The 22,686-nt window shown below is 39.0% G+C and overlaps 1 protein-coding gene across 2 annotated transcripts; it reads left to right on the top strand.

The window, feature by feature from the left end:
* Nucleotides 1–605: 605 nt before the first annotated feature.
* On the top strand, nt 606–18,704 carry Otud6b (OTU deubiquitinase 6B). Of its 2 annotated transcripts, XM_021655707.2 has the most exons (7): nt 606–799; nt 1,377–1,528; nt 4,142–4,222; nt 9,762–10,074; nt 12,113–12,174; nt 15,423–15,529; nt 16,488–18,704. In XM_021655707.2, the coding sequence occupies exons 1-7, from the start codon at nt 625–627 to the stop codon at nt 16,570–16,572; spliced, it is 975 nt and encodes a 324-aa protein (XP_021511382.1). In that variant the 5' UTR covers nt 606–624; the 3' UTR covers nt 16,573–18,704. The 2 variants fall into 2 exon arrangements, with proteins under 2 accessions (XP_021511382.1, XP_060242002.1); XM_060386019.1 differs by lacking the exons at nt 606–799; nt 1,377–1,528; nt 4,142–4,222 and adding an exon at nt 6,706–6,947.
* The last annotated feature ends 3,982 nt before the right edge of the window (nt 18,705–22,686 follow it).

Genomic DNA, 22,686 nt, shown 5'->3' with positions numbered 1-22,686 from the left:
GCGTAATCCTTTCTGTGTTTTTCTCTATCATCACGTGTCCATTTCAAGAGTAGGCATTCTTACTTAGCCTTTTCCCACGTTATAAACAAAGCCATTAATTCCCTACCGTGCGGTTAGTGCAACGTAAAGATCGTCATTGAAAACAATCCACACTTTATTAGTATTATTAAAACGAGCCGGACGCGGTGCCACACGCCTGGATATCCCAGCGCTCGGGGAGACACGGGCAGGCGGATCTCTGTGAGTTCAGGTCAGCCTGGGGCTACAGAGAGAAACCCTGTTTAAAAAAACAGCACAACAGCAACAACAACACGTTCCTACACGGCTCAGCAAAGGGTACAAGCACCGAATAGTGTTTCAAGGTGCAAATTGAAAGCGGGGCGGGAGCGCGCCCGTGACGTCATCTCCGCGCGTCTGCCGCGGGCCAATCGCCTGGCGCGTAGCTCTGCGGCCGGGCCGCTCGCCCGCCCGGAGCGTTCTCGGCGGCGGACCCCCAGCTTCCGGCGCGCCGCCCGAGCGGTGGAGCGCGCAGGCGCCCTAGCCCATGTCGGCTTCCGCGGGTTTCAGTGGTTAGAGCTGGGTCCGGAGCCGCCTTGAGGCGGGGCTGGGCCTTCGCGGCGGCCAATGGCGCCCCGGGTGAGGGTGGAGGGGTGGGAGGTCCCGGCCGGCCCGAGGTGCGGAGCTCCCGCCGCGCGAGTGCCCGACCACCTGGTCGTCATGGAGGAGGTCCCGGCTGAAGAGCTTGATGAGGAGGAGCAGCTGGTGAGACGGCATCGCAAGGAGAAGAAGGAGCTGCAAGGTGACGGGGAAGAGTCGTGCACGCCCGGGGCTGGGAGCGTGGCGCGAGCCCGGGGGAACCTGGAGCGGGGACCCACCTGGATCTGTGGATCTCCCCTCAGATCACTTTTGGTCTGTCTTCTCCGGCTTTCCTCAGTCCCTCCCCGACGCCCTCTCGATTGCAGTCCTCGGAGGCGTCCCCTTGCGCGGCCAGCGGGGCACCCCTGGCCGGGCCGCGCGAGTGCTGCTGCCTGGAGGCCAATGTCTTGGACCTCCCCTGCCTGTCTTCCCGTCCCTGCCCCATCTGACGGTTGTCCTTAGTGGTGTTGTCTTAATTGCTTCACCTTGGCTTGACGGTCACAGACGGGATGGCGGAGGTTTTGCCTTGTTTGTCAAGGCAAACAAATTTAATTAAGGTCGTGTTTACGAGGTGTGACTCAGGTCTCAAACCTCATCCGGGCCTTTCTCCGAAGCTGATTGTTGTGTCATGACTAATTGCTTCTATAATTACATTACATTCTATAATTATACCTCTAACCTTTGTCTCGTTCTTCCTTGGGCTCTGACACTTGGGTTTGACGGTTTTGGTGCCTTTTTAGCCAAAATTCAGGGAATGAAGAATGCTGTTCCCAAAAATGACAAAAAGAGGAGGAAGCAGCTCACGGAAGATGTTGCTAAGTTGGAGAGAGAAATGGAGCAGAAACACAGGGAAGAACTGGAGCAATTGAAGCTGACTTTGAAGGAAAGTAAGGTATGGAGACTGAAGCTTGTCTCTGAGTATGCTGAGCTGTTTATTATGTACATTCACAAAATTGGCAGTGAACCCAAGTCATTCAGGCACAGTCACACATCACATTTCATCATCATCATCTTCTGAGGCACAGTGTCCTAACCCATCTGGATTTGTAGCAGGGGATAACCCTGAACTTGAACTTCTGATCCTGCTGCCTTGACTTCACAAGTGTTGGGATTACAGGCGTGTACCCCCACACCTAGCTTTACACTTCCTCCACTTTTGTGACCAGGTTTATGACTGTTTTTTTTAAGGGAGATCAGCAAAGAAGTTCCTGGTTACTTAACCCGATGATGAGCATGTAAAGTATAAAGTGTGCTAGAGAATGTGTAAAATGTGCTAGAGATTTCTCTTGAGTCAAAGTTGGAAGACTAGATTTCTTGTCAAGAGTTACTGATGAATAAGATTGTAACCTCTACAAAGTTACTTAATCAACCCTAGAGTAAATTTCTCCACATAACCATTGTTACATGAATACTTTTGTGTATAAGTACAGCTTCCTATAGAAACTAAATCAGTCAATAATGTGAAATCGTATTTAAGTTATAAGGAGTGTTTTATGAACCAGATGTGATGAATGAAGGTTTACTGATGTTTCTTGTGAATATGGGCGTGTGCTAACATGCATCTTTTCAGTGTTATTTTATCAGTCTACTTAAAGTGGGTGCCAGCTACTTGTTCAATGTAATACTGTAAGGTAATAATTATGACGTAATGCAGATAATCACACTTTTCCAATAGGAAACCAGCTTAGAGAGAATAAGAACTTTGTCCCAAAGTGGTAATGTTCATTGAGTGACAAAAGTTGGAATTAAAAGTAGACCCACCTTTATCCCTCGATGAAACATAGTAATTTGTTGCATGGGTTTTGGATATGAAGGGTCATATAGTCTACAACTTCAGTTAACTATTGGTAGGTATTTCTTAGATCTACAAAAGATTTCATCTTTCCTAAGTTTTGATACATTTTGTTCTGTTGACAAGGGAACAGTTTCTGTGTGTCCATTTATACAATATTAAATGTAGTGTCAAAGTCTTTAATTTCATTTTCCAGTCATCATGCTCCTGACCTTTCTTACTGTTAAAATGCTTTTATCTCCAGCCTGGCATGCGTCTACTTGCCTGTAGATGCGTATAGATGCCTATAGGCCTAGCATTAAGGAGGCAGAAACAGGGAGGTTGTGAGGTTGAGGCCAGCGTGGGCTTCATAGCAAGACCCCTTTCTCAAAAACCAACAGCAACAGAAAAAGTGACAAGAAAACTATTACTGGGGCTGCCAGTGTGGCTCACCAGGGAAGGGTGTTTGCAGTTAAGCCTGATTATTTGAGTTCTATCCCTGGAACCAAGCCTACACGGAAGAAAGAGAAAATTGATTCACATAAGTTGTCCTCTGACCTCTACATGCTGTTTGGCATGTATGTCCATGCACACTCTTTTTCTCTTACACACACACGCACACATGTAAAAACAAGATTTTAGTGTTCAGTCATATTATCAGCATCATGTTAGCATTGTGCTAATTGTGTTCCTAATTGTCTCCCTGTGTTTTCTAGTAGCAGCATTTTTTTTTTTTTTTGCTCTTTTAGGCCTTCAATTTCAAGATTTCTTCCATAGATTCCAAAGAGAAAGAAAAGTTTGATTCTTAACCATTCATCATCACTTACTGCTAAGATGCAAACTCTCCAGTCTGCTTTCGACTGTTACCTTTTTCATGAACTTAAACTTGTTTTCTGTTTGCTCTCTCCCCTAATTCTTCTGCTTTTTGTTAATATGGTTGTAACTTTTATCAGAATACTTAAAAACAACAACAACAACAACAACAAAAAAAAACCCAAAAGCAAAATTCATAGATGCAAAGAAGTTACTAAACTCTTTGAAGTCTGTCAGATTTTGATAATGTTATCGCTTGGGGTGTAGTCTTTGAAGACTTCTGCATTGTTTCAGATGCTCTGAGCTGCTTTATAGATTTACACCAAAGACACTCAGTTACAGTTAGGAAGTACTAGCTGCTTATCCAAGCAGAGGGCTAACTTCTTTAACAGTGTTGACACTTGAATTTTATTATTGATTGTACTTATTAATGAAGTTATCAGTCTTTAGCAAGGAGAAGATAGAAATTGCTCAGTTGTTCTGACTTGAAGAATTAGTGCTCATTAAGTTTTGGCTAGTAAACATGGAGAAGTGTCACCTTTCAGGATATGAAGGAAATAATGACCACAAACTGTATTTTATACGTGAGTATTCGTGAATAAGAAGGGTGTCCTTAAGTGGAAATAAAGTATTTAGAGTAATGGAGTAGGTTCAAGAAGGACAGAAGGTATGCAAGGATGAACCTTGTCTTTGGAGAGCTATGAAAAATCTTGGCAATTTTACAAATCCATTCATACGCGTAAAGAAAGGTGACAAAGGATGCTATCTATTACTGTGTCTAGCTGCCTGAACTGGAAGTAAGGAATTGGATATATTTTTAATATTCTGTAATAATTTAGTAGCCTAACACTTTCAATAAATTAAAACATTTTTATTAGTTTCTTTCTTTTGACTTTTTTTTTTATGTTTTTGTTCCTTCAGATAGATTCTGTTGCTGTTGACATTTCAAACTTGGTACTTGAGAATCAACCACCTCGGATATCAAAAGCACAAAAGAGACGGGTATGAATGTCATATCACCATGTATATAAGTTAGTGGTGTTGTGTGTGCAATCCTTTCTTAGGTATTGTATAGGAAAAGAATAGAAAAGAAATTGAAGTTCCTTGTCAAGGGTCCTGACTTAACATCTAATAGGTGCTTGCCATATGTCAGATAATATTCTAAACTATTTATATTGAAGTCTCATTTAGTCCTAACATTTTATTGCCTTCTATAGAAGATAATCGGTATAAGACAATAAAAATATAAGATACCTAGTTTGCAGTTCTTGTAGAAAGTGGGAAGGCTAAGGAGACCAATATTTTACTGTAGACTTAATTTAGAAATTTCAAAAAGTGAGGTCTTATGACTGATACACAACCCTGTCTAAAAGTTAATTCTTAGTGGTCAAGCAAAGATTTGAACTTAGAAATATAATAAAACACACAGGGATCCAGAGTTCTCAGAGAATTATGTTGGTGTTTATATGTTGGTTAACATGTAATGATTAATGATACTAAAAATGTAGAGAAGGGAACTTCATTATGTCAAGTGTTAATGATGTGTTATAATTTGAAGGAAAGATAAATATTTATCTAAGATATTCTTCCCAGAAGAAATATAAAAAAAAAAACAAGTGTGGGAATGAGATGCAGGATTATAGTTATTGGAAGTAGTGTGTGAATGGTCTTAGCATAATGAGAATGGCGTGAGGAGGTAAGCCCATTTCACTTTAGAAAAAAGTTAAAGCTTAGTAGTTTGCTTCTGAATACTATTTTACTAATTCATGTTTTCTAAGCCCTAAGTGCATATTTCAGAGTGGTTTTAGCATGTAATATAGTAGAGCATGTATGATCAGTGCCGGACAGAACAGTTATTTCCCCCTTATTTTAATTGTGCTTTTGAGAGTCAGACGGGGCCTTACGCTACTCTCCAACCCCAGTCAGGTTTGAATTTCATGTACTCTCATGGCTTCCCACTCAGTTTCAGTAATAGGTAAGGGAAAAATAATGCCAGTGTCATAGGAATATTATTGGTGTTAAATAGTAAACTGTCCAGAACCATTAATATAAGGCCTGGAGAACTGAAGTGTCAACAAATGATTACACTTACCATGCTAAGCGTATAATATTCCTTTTAAAAAGTTAGTCCCAAGACACTGTCTCCTTCTGTATGAAAATACTCAAATATTTATATTTGTATGGAATTTGACTCTTGACTAACTTTGCCATTATGAGTTTCAAAGAATCATTTAGAGCTCGTGCTGTCTTGAAGGGCTACTTAGCTAAACTCTGTTATAGCCATTCTTTTTGTCTTGGTCCCACAATTGTCACCTTGCTTCCATATAATAAAAAACGGTTTGTGTGCCAGTAAGATAACAATTAAAAAATAAAAAGTTTCTGGTACTAATTAATTGCAGCATCTAATAGTAGCCTATTCTAAAAACCAAGGAGATAGCTACTGTGTGCCTAGACCTATTCTCCATAAAATTTTCAATATTTCTTTCCAATGTGAACTTAATACATTTTTCAACTAAACTGAAAATTTTAGTTTTATTTATAGTTGACTGCTTTGTTACATGGCAGAGAAAATAGTTCCCAGTTTATTGCTTTATTAATCTAGTCAGCTTTTGGAGCAGAGAACACTGAGTGTTCACGATCCTTCAGGGAATGGGACCTAAATGGGCAAATTCGACATTAGGTTATTTAGAACTCTTCCTTTTGCCAAAGAACCGAGGATTGAAAAGCCAGTTAACCACTGGTGGTTGTTATTGGTAGAGAGACAAATCTGGAAGAAAGCATGGTAATTTTATGGTGATAAGGCTGTTCTGGAGTCTATTATTTTTAAACTGGAGAAACGTGAGCATTTTATTAAACTTCGGAGTCTGTGGCTAGCAAGATGGCTCAGTGGATAAAGTTGCTTGTTGTCTAGCCTGAGGACTTGAATTCAATCCCTGGAACCACATGGTGGAAAGAGGATGTAGAACACTAACTACTCTAAGCCCCTCCCCCCGAAAACCTAAATAAATATTGGGTTAAAAAAAAAGAACTTGGAAGCATTTTGTATTTTTGAGAAAAACCAAACCAAACCAAACCAAAACTAAGATAGGAATAAAACAATTGATTTCCAAAAATAAGGACTGTAGGAGGTAGAGACTGCTCAGTGAAAGGGAAAGTTTAACATAAACCTGTGCTATTGCCCAAATCGATCTGGCTCCAGCTTTGCTAGCAGTGTGTTTATGACTTCCGTGCTCTTCCCTTCCATCAGTTTAAAAAAAAAATTTTTTTTTCTTTAAATTCTTTTGTTATTAGACCTTTTTGCTATTCTGTCTCTAGTACTTCCTTGTAGAAAAGTACCTAACGTAGGAAGCTTCCATGGTGGCAAGAATTCATTGGGTTTCCACCTGGTTTACTAGAAGCAAACTCAGTTGGTTTTTAATTCTGAAGCAGATTATTATGCAATAATAGATAATGATAGAAATTAGTATTTAAGAGATTATAGGGCTTGGAAGATAGAATGAAGTTCCATTCTGACAGTAAAAAAAAAAAAAGAAAAAGAAAAATGACATTAACTCCAGCTGCCATCTGCTCCAACCTTTATTCTGATTCAGGTGCCTGCAGAGAACGAGCTCTGTGTTGTCCCCGGTCCCTGCTCTGCTCTAACCAGCTGTATGGCCTTTGGAAATCTTTCTGCGTGCTGTTTCCTCAGAAGAGGAAATGAGGGGTTTTGGATTAGATGATGTCTAAGGTGCTTATTCTTCCTCTCCCACTGAAACTGATTTTAGTCTTTCATAAAGTAACAGTGCCATCTTGTGTAAGATTTTATACCTAGATCCACAGCTGTAGAAAAACATGAAGGAAATCATGCTGCTTTTCTCTGGAAGGAAAAACCTATGCTGGTTTAAGTTTCTTTAGTAAGCTATTACTGCTTTTGTTTGATTTAGATACTTACGGCCACTAAATAACACTTGAAGTTCTCTCATGTGGCACATCATGGAGACATTGAGTTTACTAAATTGTGCCTTTTCATTTGCTTCTGCCCCAAGGGGGTAGAAATTAGAACCTCAGAGTGCTTACCTTCTGTTAAAATTGCATTACCTTTCTTTTTCTTCTCTGATTTTACTAAATCAAGATTTTCAGGGGCTGGAAAGATGGCTCAGTGGTGAAGTGCACTGGCTGCTCCTCCGTAGTACCCAGTTTGCTTTTCATTCCCAACAGGGTGGCTTCCAGTCATTTTAACTTTAGTCCTGGGAATGTGATTGACACACAAACACACACACAAACACACACACACACACATACACACACACTCTGCCCCACCCCTTTCTGGTTTCTAGGAGCCACATGCAATTGGTATACAGACATTCATGGAGACAAAAACTGATAATATGATAAAGTTAATTTTAAAAAATTGCAAAATTTAGTGTTTTTTTTTTCTTTTAAGTTGAAATATAGTTTCCCTTCAAGTCCATAAGTACATGTGTGGTTGACATTAGGAAGTTGTAAAAGCACAGTGATAACCCTCCATATACACTGTTTTACCATCCAGAAAGAAAGAACTACAAATGCTGTGAATAGCCCTTTAATTTTCAGGACTGTGTTACCATGAACAAAAGCATTTTTAATTTTTTTTAAAAGATTTAATTTATTTATTATGTATACAGTGTTCTGTTTGCATGTATACCAGTTTTATACATAATACATTGTATTATGTATACAGTGTTCTGTTTGCATGTCAAATGAGGGCACCAGATCTCATAGATGGTTGTGAGCTACCGTGTGGTTGCAGGGAATTGAACCCAGGACTTTTGGAAGAGCAGCCAGTGTTCATAACCTCTGAGCCATCTCTTCAGCCCCATGAACAATATTTATTAATGACAGGCCTGTTTTTAGCCAGACACCTCATCTCTTAATACTTTTCTCTTGTATGCTGTTTCTGTGAAATATCCTTAGCTATGAAACATGAGTGCTCTCTGGTTTGTGATTTGGAATGTTTTCCTTTATCTCCATATTTCCCACAAGTCTCATTAACAAATCTCTTGTTGACTTCACTGAACCCTAAACATGCCTGGATATGCAGCCATGGGGAAATCTCAAGAATCTGCATTTTCTTATTTAAATAAGGAAGCAATTTAGACTGTGAAAAGAATAATGGTATTTTGTTACAAAGGATGTGTCATGTTTTCTGTAGTTATGTTGTGCTTATTACAGTTAATAGGAAAAGAATTGGGAGGATATGCACCCAGCGCTCTCGAGAGTACTAGGTATCATGTGACTAGAGGGACTTTAGTCTAACTGCAATCCTTAAGTGTTTGCAAGCAATGATTTGTCCCTGTTTTTTTGACAGAGCTTCTCTGTGTAGCCCTGATTGTCTTGGAACTAACTCTGTAGACCAGGCTGGCCTCCAACTGAGATATCTTCAGCCTATCATCTGCCTCTGTCTACCGAATGCTGGTATTAAAGGTGTGTGTCACCATACCCAGCTGGAAGTTTTCTTTCTTTTTTAGTCTCTTACTTTATCAATTATATGAGTAGGTGTAGTATCCACTTTTAAAAATAGATGAAAGTAGTATCTTTTGTCTCTGCCTTTCTGGTGGCTTTAACATAGTAAATCCACTGTAGTGGAGTCTTCAACCTTGGATTAGTTTGGACCTAATTATGAGCATGTACTTTAAGGCTGAGGACAGTTGAATCTTCTTAATTATTTTAAAATTTTTATTTTATGTGCATTGGTGTGAAGGTGTCAGATCCCTTGGAACTGGCTTTACAGACAGTTGTGAGCTGCCATGTGGGTGCTGGGATTGAGCCCGGGGCCTTTGAAAGAGCAGACGGCGCTCTTAACCACTGAGCCATCTCTCCAGCACTTGTTAATTTTTTTGACTTAGAGTCTTATCCCTTAGCTCTGGCTGTCAATGAACACACTTTGTAGACCAGGCTCATCTGTGCTCATAGAGATCTACGTGTCTCTGTCTCCCAAGTGCTGGGTTTAAAGGTTTGTGTCACTAAAGCCCACTGTACAACTGAATCTTAGGTACCTGGAATCAGTCAGTCAAGCTGTTGACTTTGTGAAGACAGCTGTAGTTGCAAATACCATTAATCCCAAGGCTTGGAAGACTGAGGTCTGAGGATGGAGAGTATAGGCTCGCCTCAGCAACGGTAGCAAGACATAGTCCTCCCTTATTTTTGTCTTTTCTGAGACTGGCTCTGATATGCAGGCCAGGCTGGACTGGAACTTTCCAGACCCACCTGTCCTCAAACATGTGATTCTTCTGTATCAGCTTCTCAAGTGAAGTTACATATCTGAGCCCCTGTACCTCGCTATAAAAAGGCTTTTTTATGTGTTAGTACAGAGCGAGATGCTGGGAACACAGGGTTCAGATGAATGAGATAATTTTCCTCTAACGGTTGTAGTTAGAAACTTCTACAGATGGTGAGTGATCAAACTGACAGTGCTTGTAAGAGAAGGAAAATGGAAAAAAAGTTTCACACTTTAGCTCGATTCTCATCAAATATGAATTAATCCTAATCATTATTGATTAACTTTTATATATTCTTGTCCTAGGAAAAGAAAGCTGCATTGGAAAAGGAGCGGGAAGAAAGGATAGCTGAGGCTGAAATTGAGAACTTATCTGGAGCCAGACATATAGAGAGTGAAAAACTTGCTCAGATACTAGCAGCCAGAGAACTGGAAATGAAGCATATTCCATCTGATGGCCACTGTATGTATGGAGCGCTTGAGGATCAGCTGAGAGAGCAGGACTGTGCCCTGACGGTGGCTGCCCTTCGGAGGCAGACTGCTGAGTATATGCAAAGCCATCCAGAAGACTTCCTGCCATTTTTAACAAACCCCAATACAGGAGATATGTATACTCCAGGTATCTTGGCTTTCTTCCCTACATTTTGTTAGTGTTTCTGGTTTCTTTTTCTTTTTCTTTTTTTTTTTTTGTTTTTTCAAGACATAGTTTCTCTGTGTAGCCTTGGCTGTCCTGGACTCATTTTGTAGATCAGGCTAGCCTTGAGCTTACAGAAATCTGCCTGCCTCTGCTTCCCCCAATGCTTCCTGATTATAGCAAGTAAGGCTTTTCTTAATGAAGAAAAGATCATTACATTTTAGACAAATTTATTTTCTATCATTTGAATAGATATAGGTATGTTTTACTTTTTCTTAGATAACAATTTTGTAGTTAAAATATACATACCAATTGCGCTATATAAGTCATGAAGGAATAAGACAGGAATATAATTAGTCATTATTGAAAAATGTGTATTAATTCATGTTTAACAAAGAGGAAGGTGAGTTTTGATCAGTCTTTGTAAGTATGCATGTGTGTGGCTGCAAGACCATGATCAGAAAATGATTATGAAAGTAACTAAATCACACTCAGAGAAATATGATACTACTTTCAATAAACTATAGCTAGGAAGGTTACTAGTTATATAAAATTTGACTTTACAACCCCCCATGAAAAATATTCTGTTTGTTACAGTAAACTGATAACTAAGGTTCAGTTTTTATGATGAACTGAAAAAATTTTGTACAACTTGCAAACAAGGGTGTGACCAAGTCAGAATCTGAAAGGGCTTCAGCGGTGTTAAGAGTAAAGAAATGTAAGGAAGAAGTGTGTGACAGTGTCCACTGGGAGTGGGCCATGTGGCCAGGAGGTGTTGAAGAAGGGCTAGTGCGAGAAGGTGGAACATAGCACAGAATGGGCGGAGTGAGCGCTGGCAGTCAAGTGGGTCACTTGTGGGGAGTAAGGCATGCCTTAGGTATCTTATCTGGATAGCTCTCAAGTGTGACTTCACGTATCACAATTCTTAAATTTGTCTACCCATCTCTGCTGGTGGTAGAGCATTTAATTCATGTTGCATCTAAGAAAAAGACAAAAGTTTTAGTGCATTCAGTCAATTTTTATCGAAGGCCAACGTGTATGAATTATAGGCAGTGTTTTGAAAAATGAAGACCCAATACTAATAGAGATGAACACATTAATAGAGATTAATAAAGATCAGTTCTAGCTTTTCTTCCCGTTCTTGGACAGGAATTCTGTTTGGTCCGGTTTTATTGTTATTTTATGTGTATGGATGTTTTGCCTGCATTTGTGTGTGTGCTCGATGTATGCGTCTTACTTCCTTGGAGACCAGAAGAGGATATCACCTTGGAGACAGAAGAGGATAGTGTAACTGGAGTTAGAGACAGATGAGAACTTTTTCATAGGTGCTGGGAATTTAACCCTGGGTTCTCTGGAAGAACAAGAAATGCTTGTAAGCACTGAACCATCTCTTGTTTAGCCCATTTTAATAAGCTGCATTTCAAAGTGTATATGTGCCGTAAATATGCCTGTTGTAAATTCAGAGATTAGGCCTTTTATTTTTGTCAGGACCCATTCAGAAAAATCTCTTCCTTGGCCAAAAATGACACTGATGTAAAGATACATAAAATGTAAAGATATATAAAATGACAAGGAGAGAAACTATTTACTGCTGCCCCTGTGGAGATTAAACTCATTTGTACTTTCACTGTGTATAGGCTCGTACAGTAAGCCTCAGTATAGAGAGGGTGCTACATATTTTAACCTTGTGTGGCATTTTGTATACCATACTTCCTTGGCTTTAGAACACTTGTCATGAAGTGAATTCTTGACACTCTTACTTGTCATTGTCTAAGTAAGTTAATTCCATATGCCTCAGTTTCAGGTTAAAGGTGAGAAGTGGAAATGCGTTATTCTTGCCTAGAAAGATGGTGGAAGGTTGGAGAGGTTGTGTCTAATGTACTTCTGGGATGTAGACTAAATACTAAAGGGGGGTGAAGCAGGAAGGAGATGTTCTTGACTTGGCTGCTTCACCCAGGATGGTGGGGCTACAACTGACATTGTCTAATGAGGTTGTGAAAGCTGTTTTGATCTGTCTCCACAGAAGAGTTTGGGAAGTACTGTGAAGATATTGTGAACACAGCAGCGTGGGGCGGTCAGCTTGAGGTAAGCTTGAAGTTCATAGTAATTTAGGCTACTAAACTACCTCAGAAGCACACTTGTCATTTTCACTTGTTTTTCAGCCAAGTCTAGTTTCTCTTTGATGATGCCTTTTTTTTTTTCTCTCTCTCTACATTTGCCACTTTTCTCTTGAGAAAGAAACAGAGTTACACATTTTTATGTCTATCATTAGACCATGTACCTTTGGGTAAGTGAACCAGGATTTCATTGTAACTAGCCCTGAGTTGGATTTGTGACTTAATAGAAGCTGCTGTTGGGTCTGTGTGGTTTCATTTGTGATGCTTTTGATTTTCTGTATTAAAAAAAAAAAAAGATTTCCTTGGTGTGGCAGTGCACAACTGTAGTCCAGGCAAAAATTGTTAGGCAATCGTGGATGCCAGCCTGAGTTACATAGGGATACCCTGTTTTAAAAAGAAGAAAAAGGAAAAATTGTAGATTTTATTCCATGAAAGTAAATTTTTACCTAAGTAGTTCAATGTTGGGAACATAAATTCTCCTTTATATCAGAAATAGAAATGAGCCAGCATTGGCCTTATGTGCATGTAATCCCATCACTAGGGCGACTGAGGCCAGATAATGAAGAGATAAGACCAGCCTAGGCTATGCAAAATAAAAATTGCATTTTGTATAAGACTTATCATAACACATCTGTTATAATTATCTGTTGAAGTCCTCCTTAATAGTGGGTTAAGTTGATGCATTGACATTGTATAAGAAAGCAATATATTCAGACACACATAGAAACAATATAATTTCTTGGAGCTCTGATGTTTAAAATTTACTGTTAACCATGTTTTACTACAACAAAACATCCAATTAGGCCTGGTGGTGACAAGCATTCTGAGGTGGTAGAGAAAGGATGAGAAGGTCAGTCCTAGGCTCATGTCCTGACTTATCTTCTGTGCCTTAGATAAGTCTCCAACTTCTTGACCTCTAGTTTTGAAGTGAAAGGCGGACTGCTGTTAGTGCATGGTAGAGTTTGAACTAAGATGCCAGATGAATGACTCCAGCAGTGTTGGTATTGTGTGAAGGTAATTAGTTGTCTTCAGCAGTCTGTGCCTCAGAAGACCCTTTAAACTGTTGTGGGAAGATGAGATGTAAATGTTCCTTTGCAGTTTTTAAATCCAGTGCTGTAGTTGGACCTCTCCACCAGAGGGAACCATCCCCATTAGTTTTATCTCCCAATTCACAAATGTTTCATTAGCTTTATAATGACAGGAATAAAGAGACTTTTGAAGTACCTTAAAAGCTTCACTAAGATATGATGGTATTGGATGCTTAACTCTGTTAACTGAGATATTTAATTGAGGCAGTTTTTAAGATTATCTTTGGAAGGGTGTTTGCTCATTTATTACTTATGAGTTCCTTTGAAATATAAGTTGTTGTTTTTACAGTGGGATCAATATATATTATCGATTAAAACCAAAGCCAAAAGAAAAATCTTACAGGGTGTGTGTGGTTCTGGGTGTGCCACAGTGCTCTTGTGGCACTCAAGAGATTAAGGTCAAGTTGTCAGGATGGAGGCGAAGTCCTTATCTGCTGTACCATCTCACTAGCCCTACCATATGGCTTTTTGAAGACATTGCTATTGCTTTGCTTAGTTTAAACAAACAAACAACAACAACAACAAAAAACAATTAGCCAAGTGCAGTGGCGTTTGCTTGTAATAATTCTGGGAAGCAGAGGCAGGTGTATCTTTTTTATTTCCAGGCCACCCTGGTCTGCAAACTGAGTCCAGTACAGCCAAGGCTATACAGAGAAACCCTTTCTTGAAAACCAAAAGAAAAAGAAAAATATTTAAAAATGTGTTTCAAAGGAACATTTTGCAAAAAAAAATATGGGATTTTATTTATATATTTGTGTAGCATAGAATTCTTTCTACTTTTATTCTTGAAGTAAATTTTAACATTCTTTCAAAACCTAAAGGTTCTGTTTGTGGCATAAGTTTTGTAATTGGGGCAGATGCATAAATTAGCAATTTATGTTGGAAGGCTGCCAGGATGGATTTCATTATGAACTCAGGTTCTATCTAGAATCAGCTTTCTCAGTTCAGCATAGGTTATTTAATTTTTTTTCTTTTTGGTTTTTCCAGACAGAGGTTTTTTTTGTGTAGCCTTGACTGTCCTGGACTAGCTTTTATAGACCAGGCTGGACTCGAACTCATGGAGATCTGCCTGCCTCTGCCTGCCTGAGTGCTGGGATTACAGGGATGTGCCACTGCACACAGCTGGTTAGTTAATTTTCTGTTTGACCCAGAGAAGTCTTTTAACATCCTTTTACCAGATTCTAGGTGTTAAAAAAGTGAGTATAATGGCTCACGCTTGTAACACTAGTACCTAGGAGGCAGAGGCAGGAGGACTAAGTTGACGCCAGCCTGGTCTACGTAGTATGCTTCTAATTAGCTGGGCTACATAGTGAGACATTGTGTTAAAGCAACATCAGCAAACAAATAAGCACCCCCACTTTACAAAAACCAAACAGTAACAGATAACTTACCAGTATCTGTTCCATAAAGTAGTTATGAAGACTGGCCGAATTAATCCACGTGAAATGTATACGTTGTTATAATGCATAGTCATAGTATGCCAGTAGTCATTAGCATTACTTTTAGTAGTTGCTGCTATTCATTAGGCTTTAAGCTCTAAGTTTATACTGTGTGTTATAAAATTAAAGTAGCATGGCATGCTGACCATATGGAGATTCTAGCACAGGGCAGAATAATTCACATACTTATACTTACCTTGTTCCTGCTGAAAGTTATAAAGTAGTGGTTCTTGATACTGACTGCATCAGCGTCATCTGAGAAGCTTTTGAAAGCAAATCTCATGTTTTGCCAGACCCTATTTCCTTTCCTGTGGCTGGTAACAATTTGGTCTGATGTTCAGCCACGAGTACTTGAAAAATTGCAGCATTATGAAAGATGGAATGTTTTCATCTACAGAGACTGTAATAAGCACAGTCTACACTTCACCAAGTTTGACATTGGTATTTTACAATGCTATTGTGTGTCCAAGGTTGAGAAACTTCTGCCATTGATGTAGCAATTTGTCTATCTGTCTATCATCCATCTTTTCATCAATTAACCAAATAGTAAGTGTTTACTCATCTGATATGAACAGAAACATCGTTGCTCTAACTGGTTGCCATGTTCTTTGTATGTAATTCAGTAGTTTGTGATCTGAATAAGATTTACATTTTTGTTTTTATTGCTAATCCATTTTTTTCTCCTTTAGCTGAGAGCTCTGTCTCACATTTTACAAACACCAATTGAGGTACTACAGGCAGATGCTCCTCCTATTGTAGTTGGTGAAGAGTATCCAAGGAGCCCTTTAGTGCTGGTGTAAGTACCCAGAAGTTTCATTTTTCATATTTAAGAAAAAAACATTTTTTTATACATACTAAGAAAAATGCTATAATTAGTTAATTATTTCTGTTTAGGTTAAAGGCAGCCATAGAACTAGGAAGCATCAAAATGTGTGATTCACATAATTGCTTAGACTATTGACCGCCTTTTTTTGGCATGAGCTGAGAATAAAGTCCTGTTAAAAGGCTGTGAGATTTTAAAACTAGATTTTTGTTTTTCCCAGCCTGACATTAACAGCACTAAGTTAAAACTGGCACAAAAGGTGGGGTTATTCAAAGCCCTTCATGTTGTGAATGTATTTGCCTGATAGAGTTGGCCCTTCACATTTGGCATGGAGGATTCAGGTTTTTGTTTGTGTGTGCGTGTGTGTGTGTGTGTGTGTGTGCGTGTGTGTGCGTGTGTGTGCGTGTGTGTGCGTGTGTGTGCGTGTGTGTGCGTGTGTGTGCGTGTGTGTGCGTGTGTGTGCGTGTGTGTGCGTGTGCGTGCGTGTGCGTGCGTGTGCGTGCGTGTGCGTGTGTGTGCGTGTGTGTGTGTGCGTGTGTGTGCGTGTGCGTGCGTGTGCGTGCGTGTGTGTGTGTGTGTGTGTGTGCGTGTGTGTGCGTGTGTGTGCGTGTGTGTGTGTGTGTGTGTGTGTGCGTGTGTGTGCGTGTGTACATGCATGTTTATGTTTATTAGCTATTCTTACCACTAATGGTTTGGACTTTAATGATACGTTGAGCTCTCGAACACTCAGCATCTTGGCTTTTGTGCCTCTAGAGATTGGGCTACTTGCAACTGGCAGTACTGATCACATGGTGGTGAGCTATTAATGAACATGCTCATAATAGTCAGTGATGACTGTGGGTGGGGACGCTCAGAGCGCTTAGTCATGCATGTCTGTGTACTGTGCATATAGAGTAAATAACTCATCAAATTACATTTTTTTTCATTTCAGATACATGAGGCATGCATATGGCTTAGGAGAGCATTATAATTCTGTTACACGGTTGGTGAACTCAGCTACTGAAAATTGCAGCTAGTTTACAAGATGTTACACTACGTTTATAGAGTGCACCAGTCTGTATATTCCCACCAAATGCTAGATTCTTGTAAATGCTACTGAAAAACATAACTACCTTAAATCAGTGTTTTGAATGCGCATAAGAACAGGCTTCTGAGAAGTCCATTAGATTAACTCTCCGCAGTGCTCCCTTAGCGACATTCTGAGAGCTTAAGTCTACTGTGGAGACATCATTCATAGACCAAGCTGTTACTTTCTTCACTCGTTTAGTTATCACGGACATTCTGATTTGGAATAAATTTTGTTTTAAGTTTTGGCCCCAAGCTTTATGTTTCAGAAGTAAGTATTTCAGTGTAAGTTTTCTTAAAGGATGGAGACTTGGTCTCTGTCATCATAGGAACATTGTAGTGACAGCAAGTTTATTAATGCTTATAAAATGCGTGAGATCACAGTGACTTTGTCCTCACTAGGATCATGGCATGACACTTGTTATGCAGCATATCTCTGTTGCTAAGAAGAAACAATTTTTGAATACTTACACGAGAATCAGTGTAGTTCAAAGAAATGAAACAAAATTGGTGGTAAATAGGTGTTCGTTGTATCCGTTTTGAATCTTTCTTAGAAATTGGAGATTTCCTTTTTATGTGTGTAGTTTAAGAAGTCTGTAACTCCTGCTTTGCTGTTTTGTTTTTTTTTTTTTTTTTTTTTTTTTTTTTTAGCTTGAGGCTGGAGTTAAGTGTTGTATCTTGGTTTTCTTCACACTGAGAACTTCTACATTTTCCCCAACATTATTCAGCTGCTTTGCTTTCCCTAGAGCCTGTCCCACTGAGATGCACCCAGCAGCCTGTCACTGCTCACCTGTGCAAAGTGAGGCTGTAGTAATAGAAGGGACCGTGGCTGTATTCTTTGTAAGTCTTTCCTGTCCTCCTAACCAGATCTCTGCTGTGCTGACCTTCTAGGTTTCAAGAAAGCCCTGGCTACAAATTATTTTGTTGCGTATTGTATCACTTTTCCCCACTCACATGTTTGATTATTTTATTGTATGTATAGGTTGAAAGTTGAAGGTGTAGAGCAGTATGGTAAAATCAGTGCAGAAGCGTGTGTAACTGGGATTTTAAACATTTTATAGCAATGCTCTTTGTAAGAGAGTTGTACCCCTGACAAGTGTGTCTGCTATTCTTCTGTAATGGTACATGGGATGGGGACAGAGCTCTACTAGAGCACCTGCTCATCATCCATGAGGCTCATGGTTCAGTTTCTAGCACCAGCAAAACAAAACAAATTATGAAAATGAAACCTTTTAGTTTGACCTGTTTTATTCCAAGTTAGAACTAATAATGAGGATTAAGCATCACCATATTTATAATATTTGGGCCTTTGATCCATGTATTCATCTATGAGTAAATAATGGGCTTATGATGTTAAAAGCAGGTAACAGTGTGGCAAACTAGCAGAGACTGTGGTCAGCAGAGCCGGGGCTCCCTGACTGTCATTCCAGCCGAATAACATATCATACCTGCTACATAATGTCTGAAGAGTGTCTGCTTTGTGACTTTTGATCTTTTAACTCTGAAATTTATAAAAGAATGAAGTTGTAAAATAAATCTTTTGAATTTATTTTGAAGTAATGTTATCTTCATGTTAAAGTATCAGCATTAAGGAGTAACATGAAACTGAGCGATTGCAAATTCCTTTTTCAACAAAGATATTTTAAAATAACTCATTGTTTTGTTGTTTTAACAAGAATTTGAATGTACTTAATTATGTATTTCTATTTTTTGTTTATATGTTTTATTTTAAAATGGCCAGTATATTTATTAGTAAAATGTATGGCCAACTTCTACCATTTTTGCTATAAATAAAAATCTTTTAAAAATAGCGAATGTTGATTTGAAAACAACACATGAGAATTAAATTTGTTGCTGCTGTTGCTGGACTAATGGGAAACTCACTAGCTTTCCTTAGTCCTGATTGGAAACTTGTTATGTCAAAATTCTGGAATGGGTCTTCAGCTAAGAATTTTATCCACTCAGATATGTTTACAGCCTGTAAAAAGTGAAAAAAAGAATGTGTAACTATTGTGAGCAAGATATCTTTGCTCATGTCTGATGTCTGCCAAAAAGAATAAATGATAAAGGAGTTGAATCAATATATATGTGTTCAAATTGTCATTTTATTAAACCATTTCAGAATTTAGAAATAGAACTCAGCTTGCTTTAGCACTTTTATCTAGCTTTTATTTTTCTTTACTTATTGAGAATAATGCAATCACAGGTTCTTGTATTTAAGGGACTTTGAATAAATATATGAGTATATCATCATACGCAAAGTAAAGAGAGATAATAAAGTAAGGGAGTTTAGCTACTTTTTTAGAAAGGAAGTGGAAGCTTAGGATCAATGGATGCTCAATGGATGGTCAGTGGATGCTTATTTTGGATCAGTAAATTCTAAAAACATAGTGAGATTCATCAGTGTTTAGTTTGTTTGTTTTTAAAGGCAAAACTGGTACATGAACAGAATTGTTAGGATACTGTCTGCCTTGTCCAGGTGTCATGAGCCAGTGAAGGAGCAAATCAGTTGATTGTTGAGAATGTAATTGCTGGTTTTTTAACTTTAGTTTTTAACATTTGATGAGCAAATGTGTTTTCTCACTTTTTTGTTTCATGCATTTAGTCTTTCCTGATTGAAATCTTATTTAATGATCGTTCGAGCTCTGGTAGCATCAGCTCTTCCCACTCTTGCTTTCTCCTGACTGAGTACCTACCACCCTGTATTCTTCACTGAACACACCGACTCTTCTTTCTCAACACCCACTCGTGTTCTCTCTTCACTGAACACCTACCCTTGTCCTCACCTCACTGAACAGTTTTGAACTATTATTCAGAGTCAGATGCTCTACCCACTTTACCTCTTACCTGTTTTCCTCAGCTAAGTGTACCCTCCTTAGGCACGTGTCTTTAGACCCTCACACCAGGCCAAGCTGGTTAACGTATGATTCTTTCTAGTGCCTACACACTGAGAACTTTCATTTTTTCCCCCTAGTTTAAGTGCTAAGAAATAGCTTCTTGCTAACCAGTATTAAAAGATTTAGCTTAATAGGTGCTTATTAAATGCTTGCAAAGTGACTTTGGACATCACTTGAGAGAACAGAACTGAGGAGCTGCCATTAAGCTGTGAGTAGAGATAATACACAATTGTGCTTGCTCACAAAGGGAGTGCTTTCTGCTTTACCTTACCTTAGTCTTCTGGTCCTTTATTTGAAAGGGAGAAAGGAACAACCCAAGAGCATTTTGTTTTCTCCTTTTTTAGGTATCCCTAGCCTGAAAGTCCCAAATCTGATTAATCAAAATAGAACTTTCCGCGCTTGTACCATAAGTAGAAAAGGCTATACTGCTAGGCTTTAGGTTTCATGCACAAAAACTTGAAAAATTAATATACATATTTACTTGGACTATGGGAGGCCTGTATGATAGATAAGAAGCATAGATAAGTTTCTTACTTAGACATGAGACCCATTCTCAAGGTGATTATGTATGTGTAGGCAAACGTCTGGAATTCTGAAGAACCCAATATCCAGAATTTCAAAGAAGCCTCAGCCTGTATCGTGTAACTGTGACTTTACCTTTATCAGTGAAGAAAATGGCTGGTTTCAGTGACTCTTCAAAATATAAGGAGTGTATAGACTCACTAATTACTAAAAGCTTTTTGATAGAGTGCTCATAGAAAATCTATAGGGGCCAGTGAAATTAAGCTATAATGTCTCAGTGGGTGCAAGTGTTTGCCACCGAGTCTGAAGACACGAGTTCTATCTCTGTATGTGACATGGCAGAAGGAAAGAACTAATCTTCACAGGTGTCCTTGGCTTCACATGTGCCACACGAAGTTTATAGTTCTTGTATTTCAGCATAGTTAGGATGGCTAATATTACTTAGTGAAATACATCATTGCCTTTCTAGAAGGCTGCTGAAATAATAATTTGCCAAAGTAAGCTCTCTTGTGATTTCTATATCATCCTTGTTTATAGTTTCAGCCAGCACAGTACTGCTGTGGGGATGACTGTGAACTCCAGAGTATGAGTTTGCAAGAGATACAGTGACCATGTTAAAAAGTAGGTTGTTGTGAATCCTGTGTTCTTCACTGCCTACTAACGGGATAAATGAAACATATTAGGGTATTCTTCCAGCAACAGTCACATGCACTGGAGATAGTTTGAGATCAGACAGTCTTAATCTCAAATTCTTCACTCTTAATTTTAAACTCTTATTATAAATCAGGAATAGTTTGTCCCCACTAGAACTATATTAATTAACTCTAAAATGCAGCAAAATACTTAAGCAACAGGAATTAAAAATTTGTTTTGCTCACAAGTCTGAGGGTTTAGCCCATGCCAGGCAATGGATGGTGACGGGAACTATTGCTCACAGTCTGAGCGTTTTTAGGCCATGCCAGGCAATGCATGGTGAAGGGACCGTAGGACAATGGGACACATCACCCTGTGGTAAGAGAGAAGATGGATGCTAATGCTGAACTTGTGTTCTTTTGATTCAAAGAACCTAACCCGTGAAATGATGCCACTCCTGCTTAAGATAGTTCCTCTCACCTTCATGAATCAGTCTAGAAGTTTTCTAGTGTCTTTAGAAGCCTCATCAGAAATCTGTCTCCTAGGTAATTCTAGGTTCAATCAAGTTGACACTGTCACAAGAACTATAAAGAAAACTTAGGTGTGGCTAGAGGGATGGCTCAGTGCTTAAGAACTCATACTATTATTACTGAGGACCAAGTTTCATTCTCTGCAACCACATGGGGAGGCTCACAACTCCCTGTAACTCTAGCTTGAGGGGTCTTGTGTCCTGGCTTCCAAGGACAACTGTATTCATGTACACATTCTCACATAGAGATGTATAATAAAAAAAGATTATAGGCTTCCTGGGAAATTTATCATTCCTTAAAAAAATAAAAATTAAGGTAATACACCTAGCATTTTAGCATGTTCTGTGTGATTTGTTTATGAGAATAGTTATTCTAGGAGTGATCTTTGTTTTTGATCATTGGGAAGGGAGGTACAACCATAAGATTTTAATCTCTTGGAAATCTAAATGCTCAAGACAGTTTATAAATCAGAACTTTGAGAAGCCAGGGGAAAGGAAGGCTACACTCTTGCCTCTGGTAACCAGGATGAGCCACAAGAGTGATACAAGGTTTAAAAAAAAAAAAAAAATCACAGCAGTTTTTTTTTTTTTTAATTTGATATTTCAAAATTTGATTTACTTTGTTTAGAAGTCCTGATTGATTTAGACAGGGTTACAGGTTTGGTTTGGTTATGATGATACTCTTATATGAGTTTTAAATTCTGGCTATTCTGAACCAATCAGCATGGACTAGGAAAACACCTTTTCTGGGTTCATAATGAATATTCCAGTGCTTCTCAGAAATAGTTGGTGTATGCTGTGATAAATTGACAAAACTTGTTTTAATTATTACTGAATGTTGACACACTTACTCAGTGGTTTGTGTGTGTGCCTTAGAGTTTTATACATTTGCTCACTAGTCTGGATGTAAATGCACCACGTGCAGAATGTGTCTAAAAGCACCAGGTGCTCTTATTTTTGGTGGAAAACACTGTTGCCTCTTAATCCTGTGGATCACTCCCTCTCTGAAATTATCTGCTTCTGTAGCTCTGCTCTTTGCTGGCTCCAAGTCTGTGGCCCCTGTTCTGGTCCCAGCCCTTTTCTGATTATTTTCAGGGTGTTGTTTATGACTTCGCACACTACTTTAAAGCCTCTAAAGTTGGTATGCTGAATGCAGCAGTTACACTTTGTTTGGCCCTTGTTTAAAAAGAAGATTTCACTTAAAATTTGTTGCTTTCACCTTTTCAAGAAAAAACTACAGTTGATGGTGCTGAGCCAGGCTTTTCTCTTGCAGCACTTGGTGGGAACCTGGTTATAGCTATCTGCTGTAGGAGGACAGGCAATCTGCTTAGTGTCTGCTAACTTGTGTTTCTTGTCTCAGACATGCCCAGTGTCCAAGCCACAGTCTTGGCTCTACTGTAAATCATCCCTTCTGATACTTCTTACTTTGTTTTGTTTATTCCCCTTAATTGGCCTCTGTAGATGTTCAGTAATTGATTGGTCTT

Source organism: Meriones unguiculatus, chromosome 6 (assembly GCF_030254825.1).
Source record: "Meriones unguiculatus strain TT.TT164.6M chromosome 6, Bangor_MerUng_6.1, whole genome shotgun sequence".
In the NCBI taxonomy this organism is placed as follows: Eukaryota; Metazoa; Chordata; class Mammalia; order Rodentia; family Muridae; genus Meriones; species Meriones unguiculatus.
This window is presented reverse-complemented; position numbering and strand designations above follow the sequence as displayed.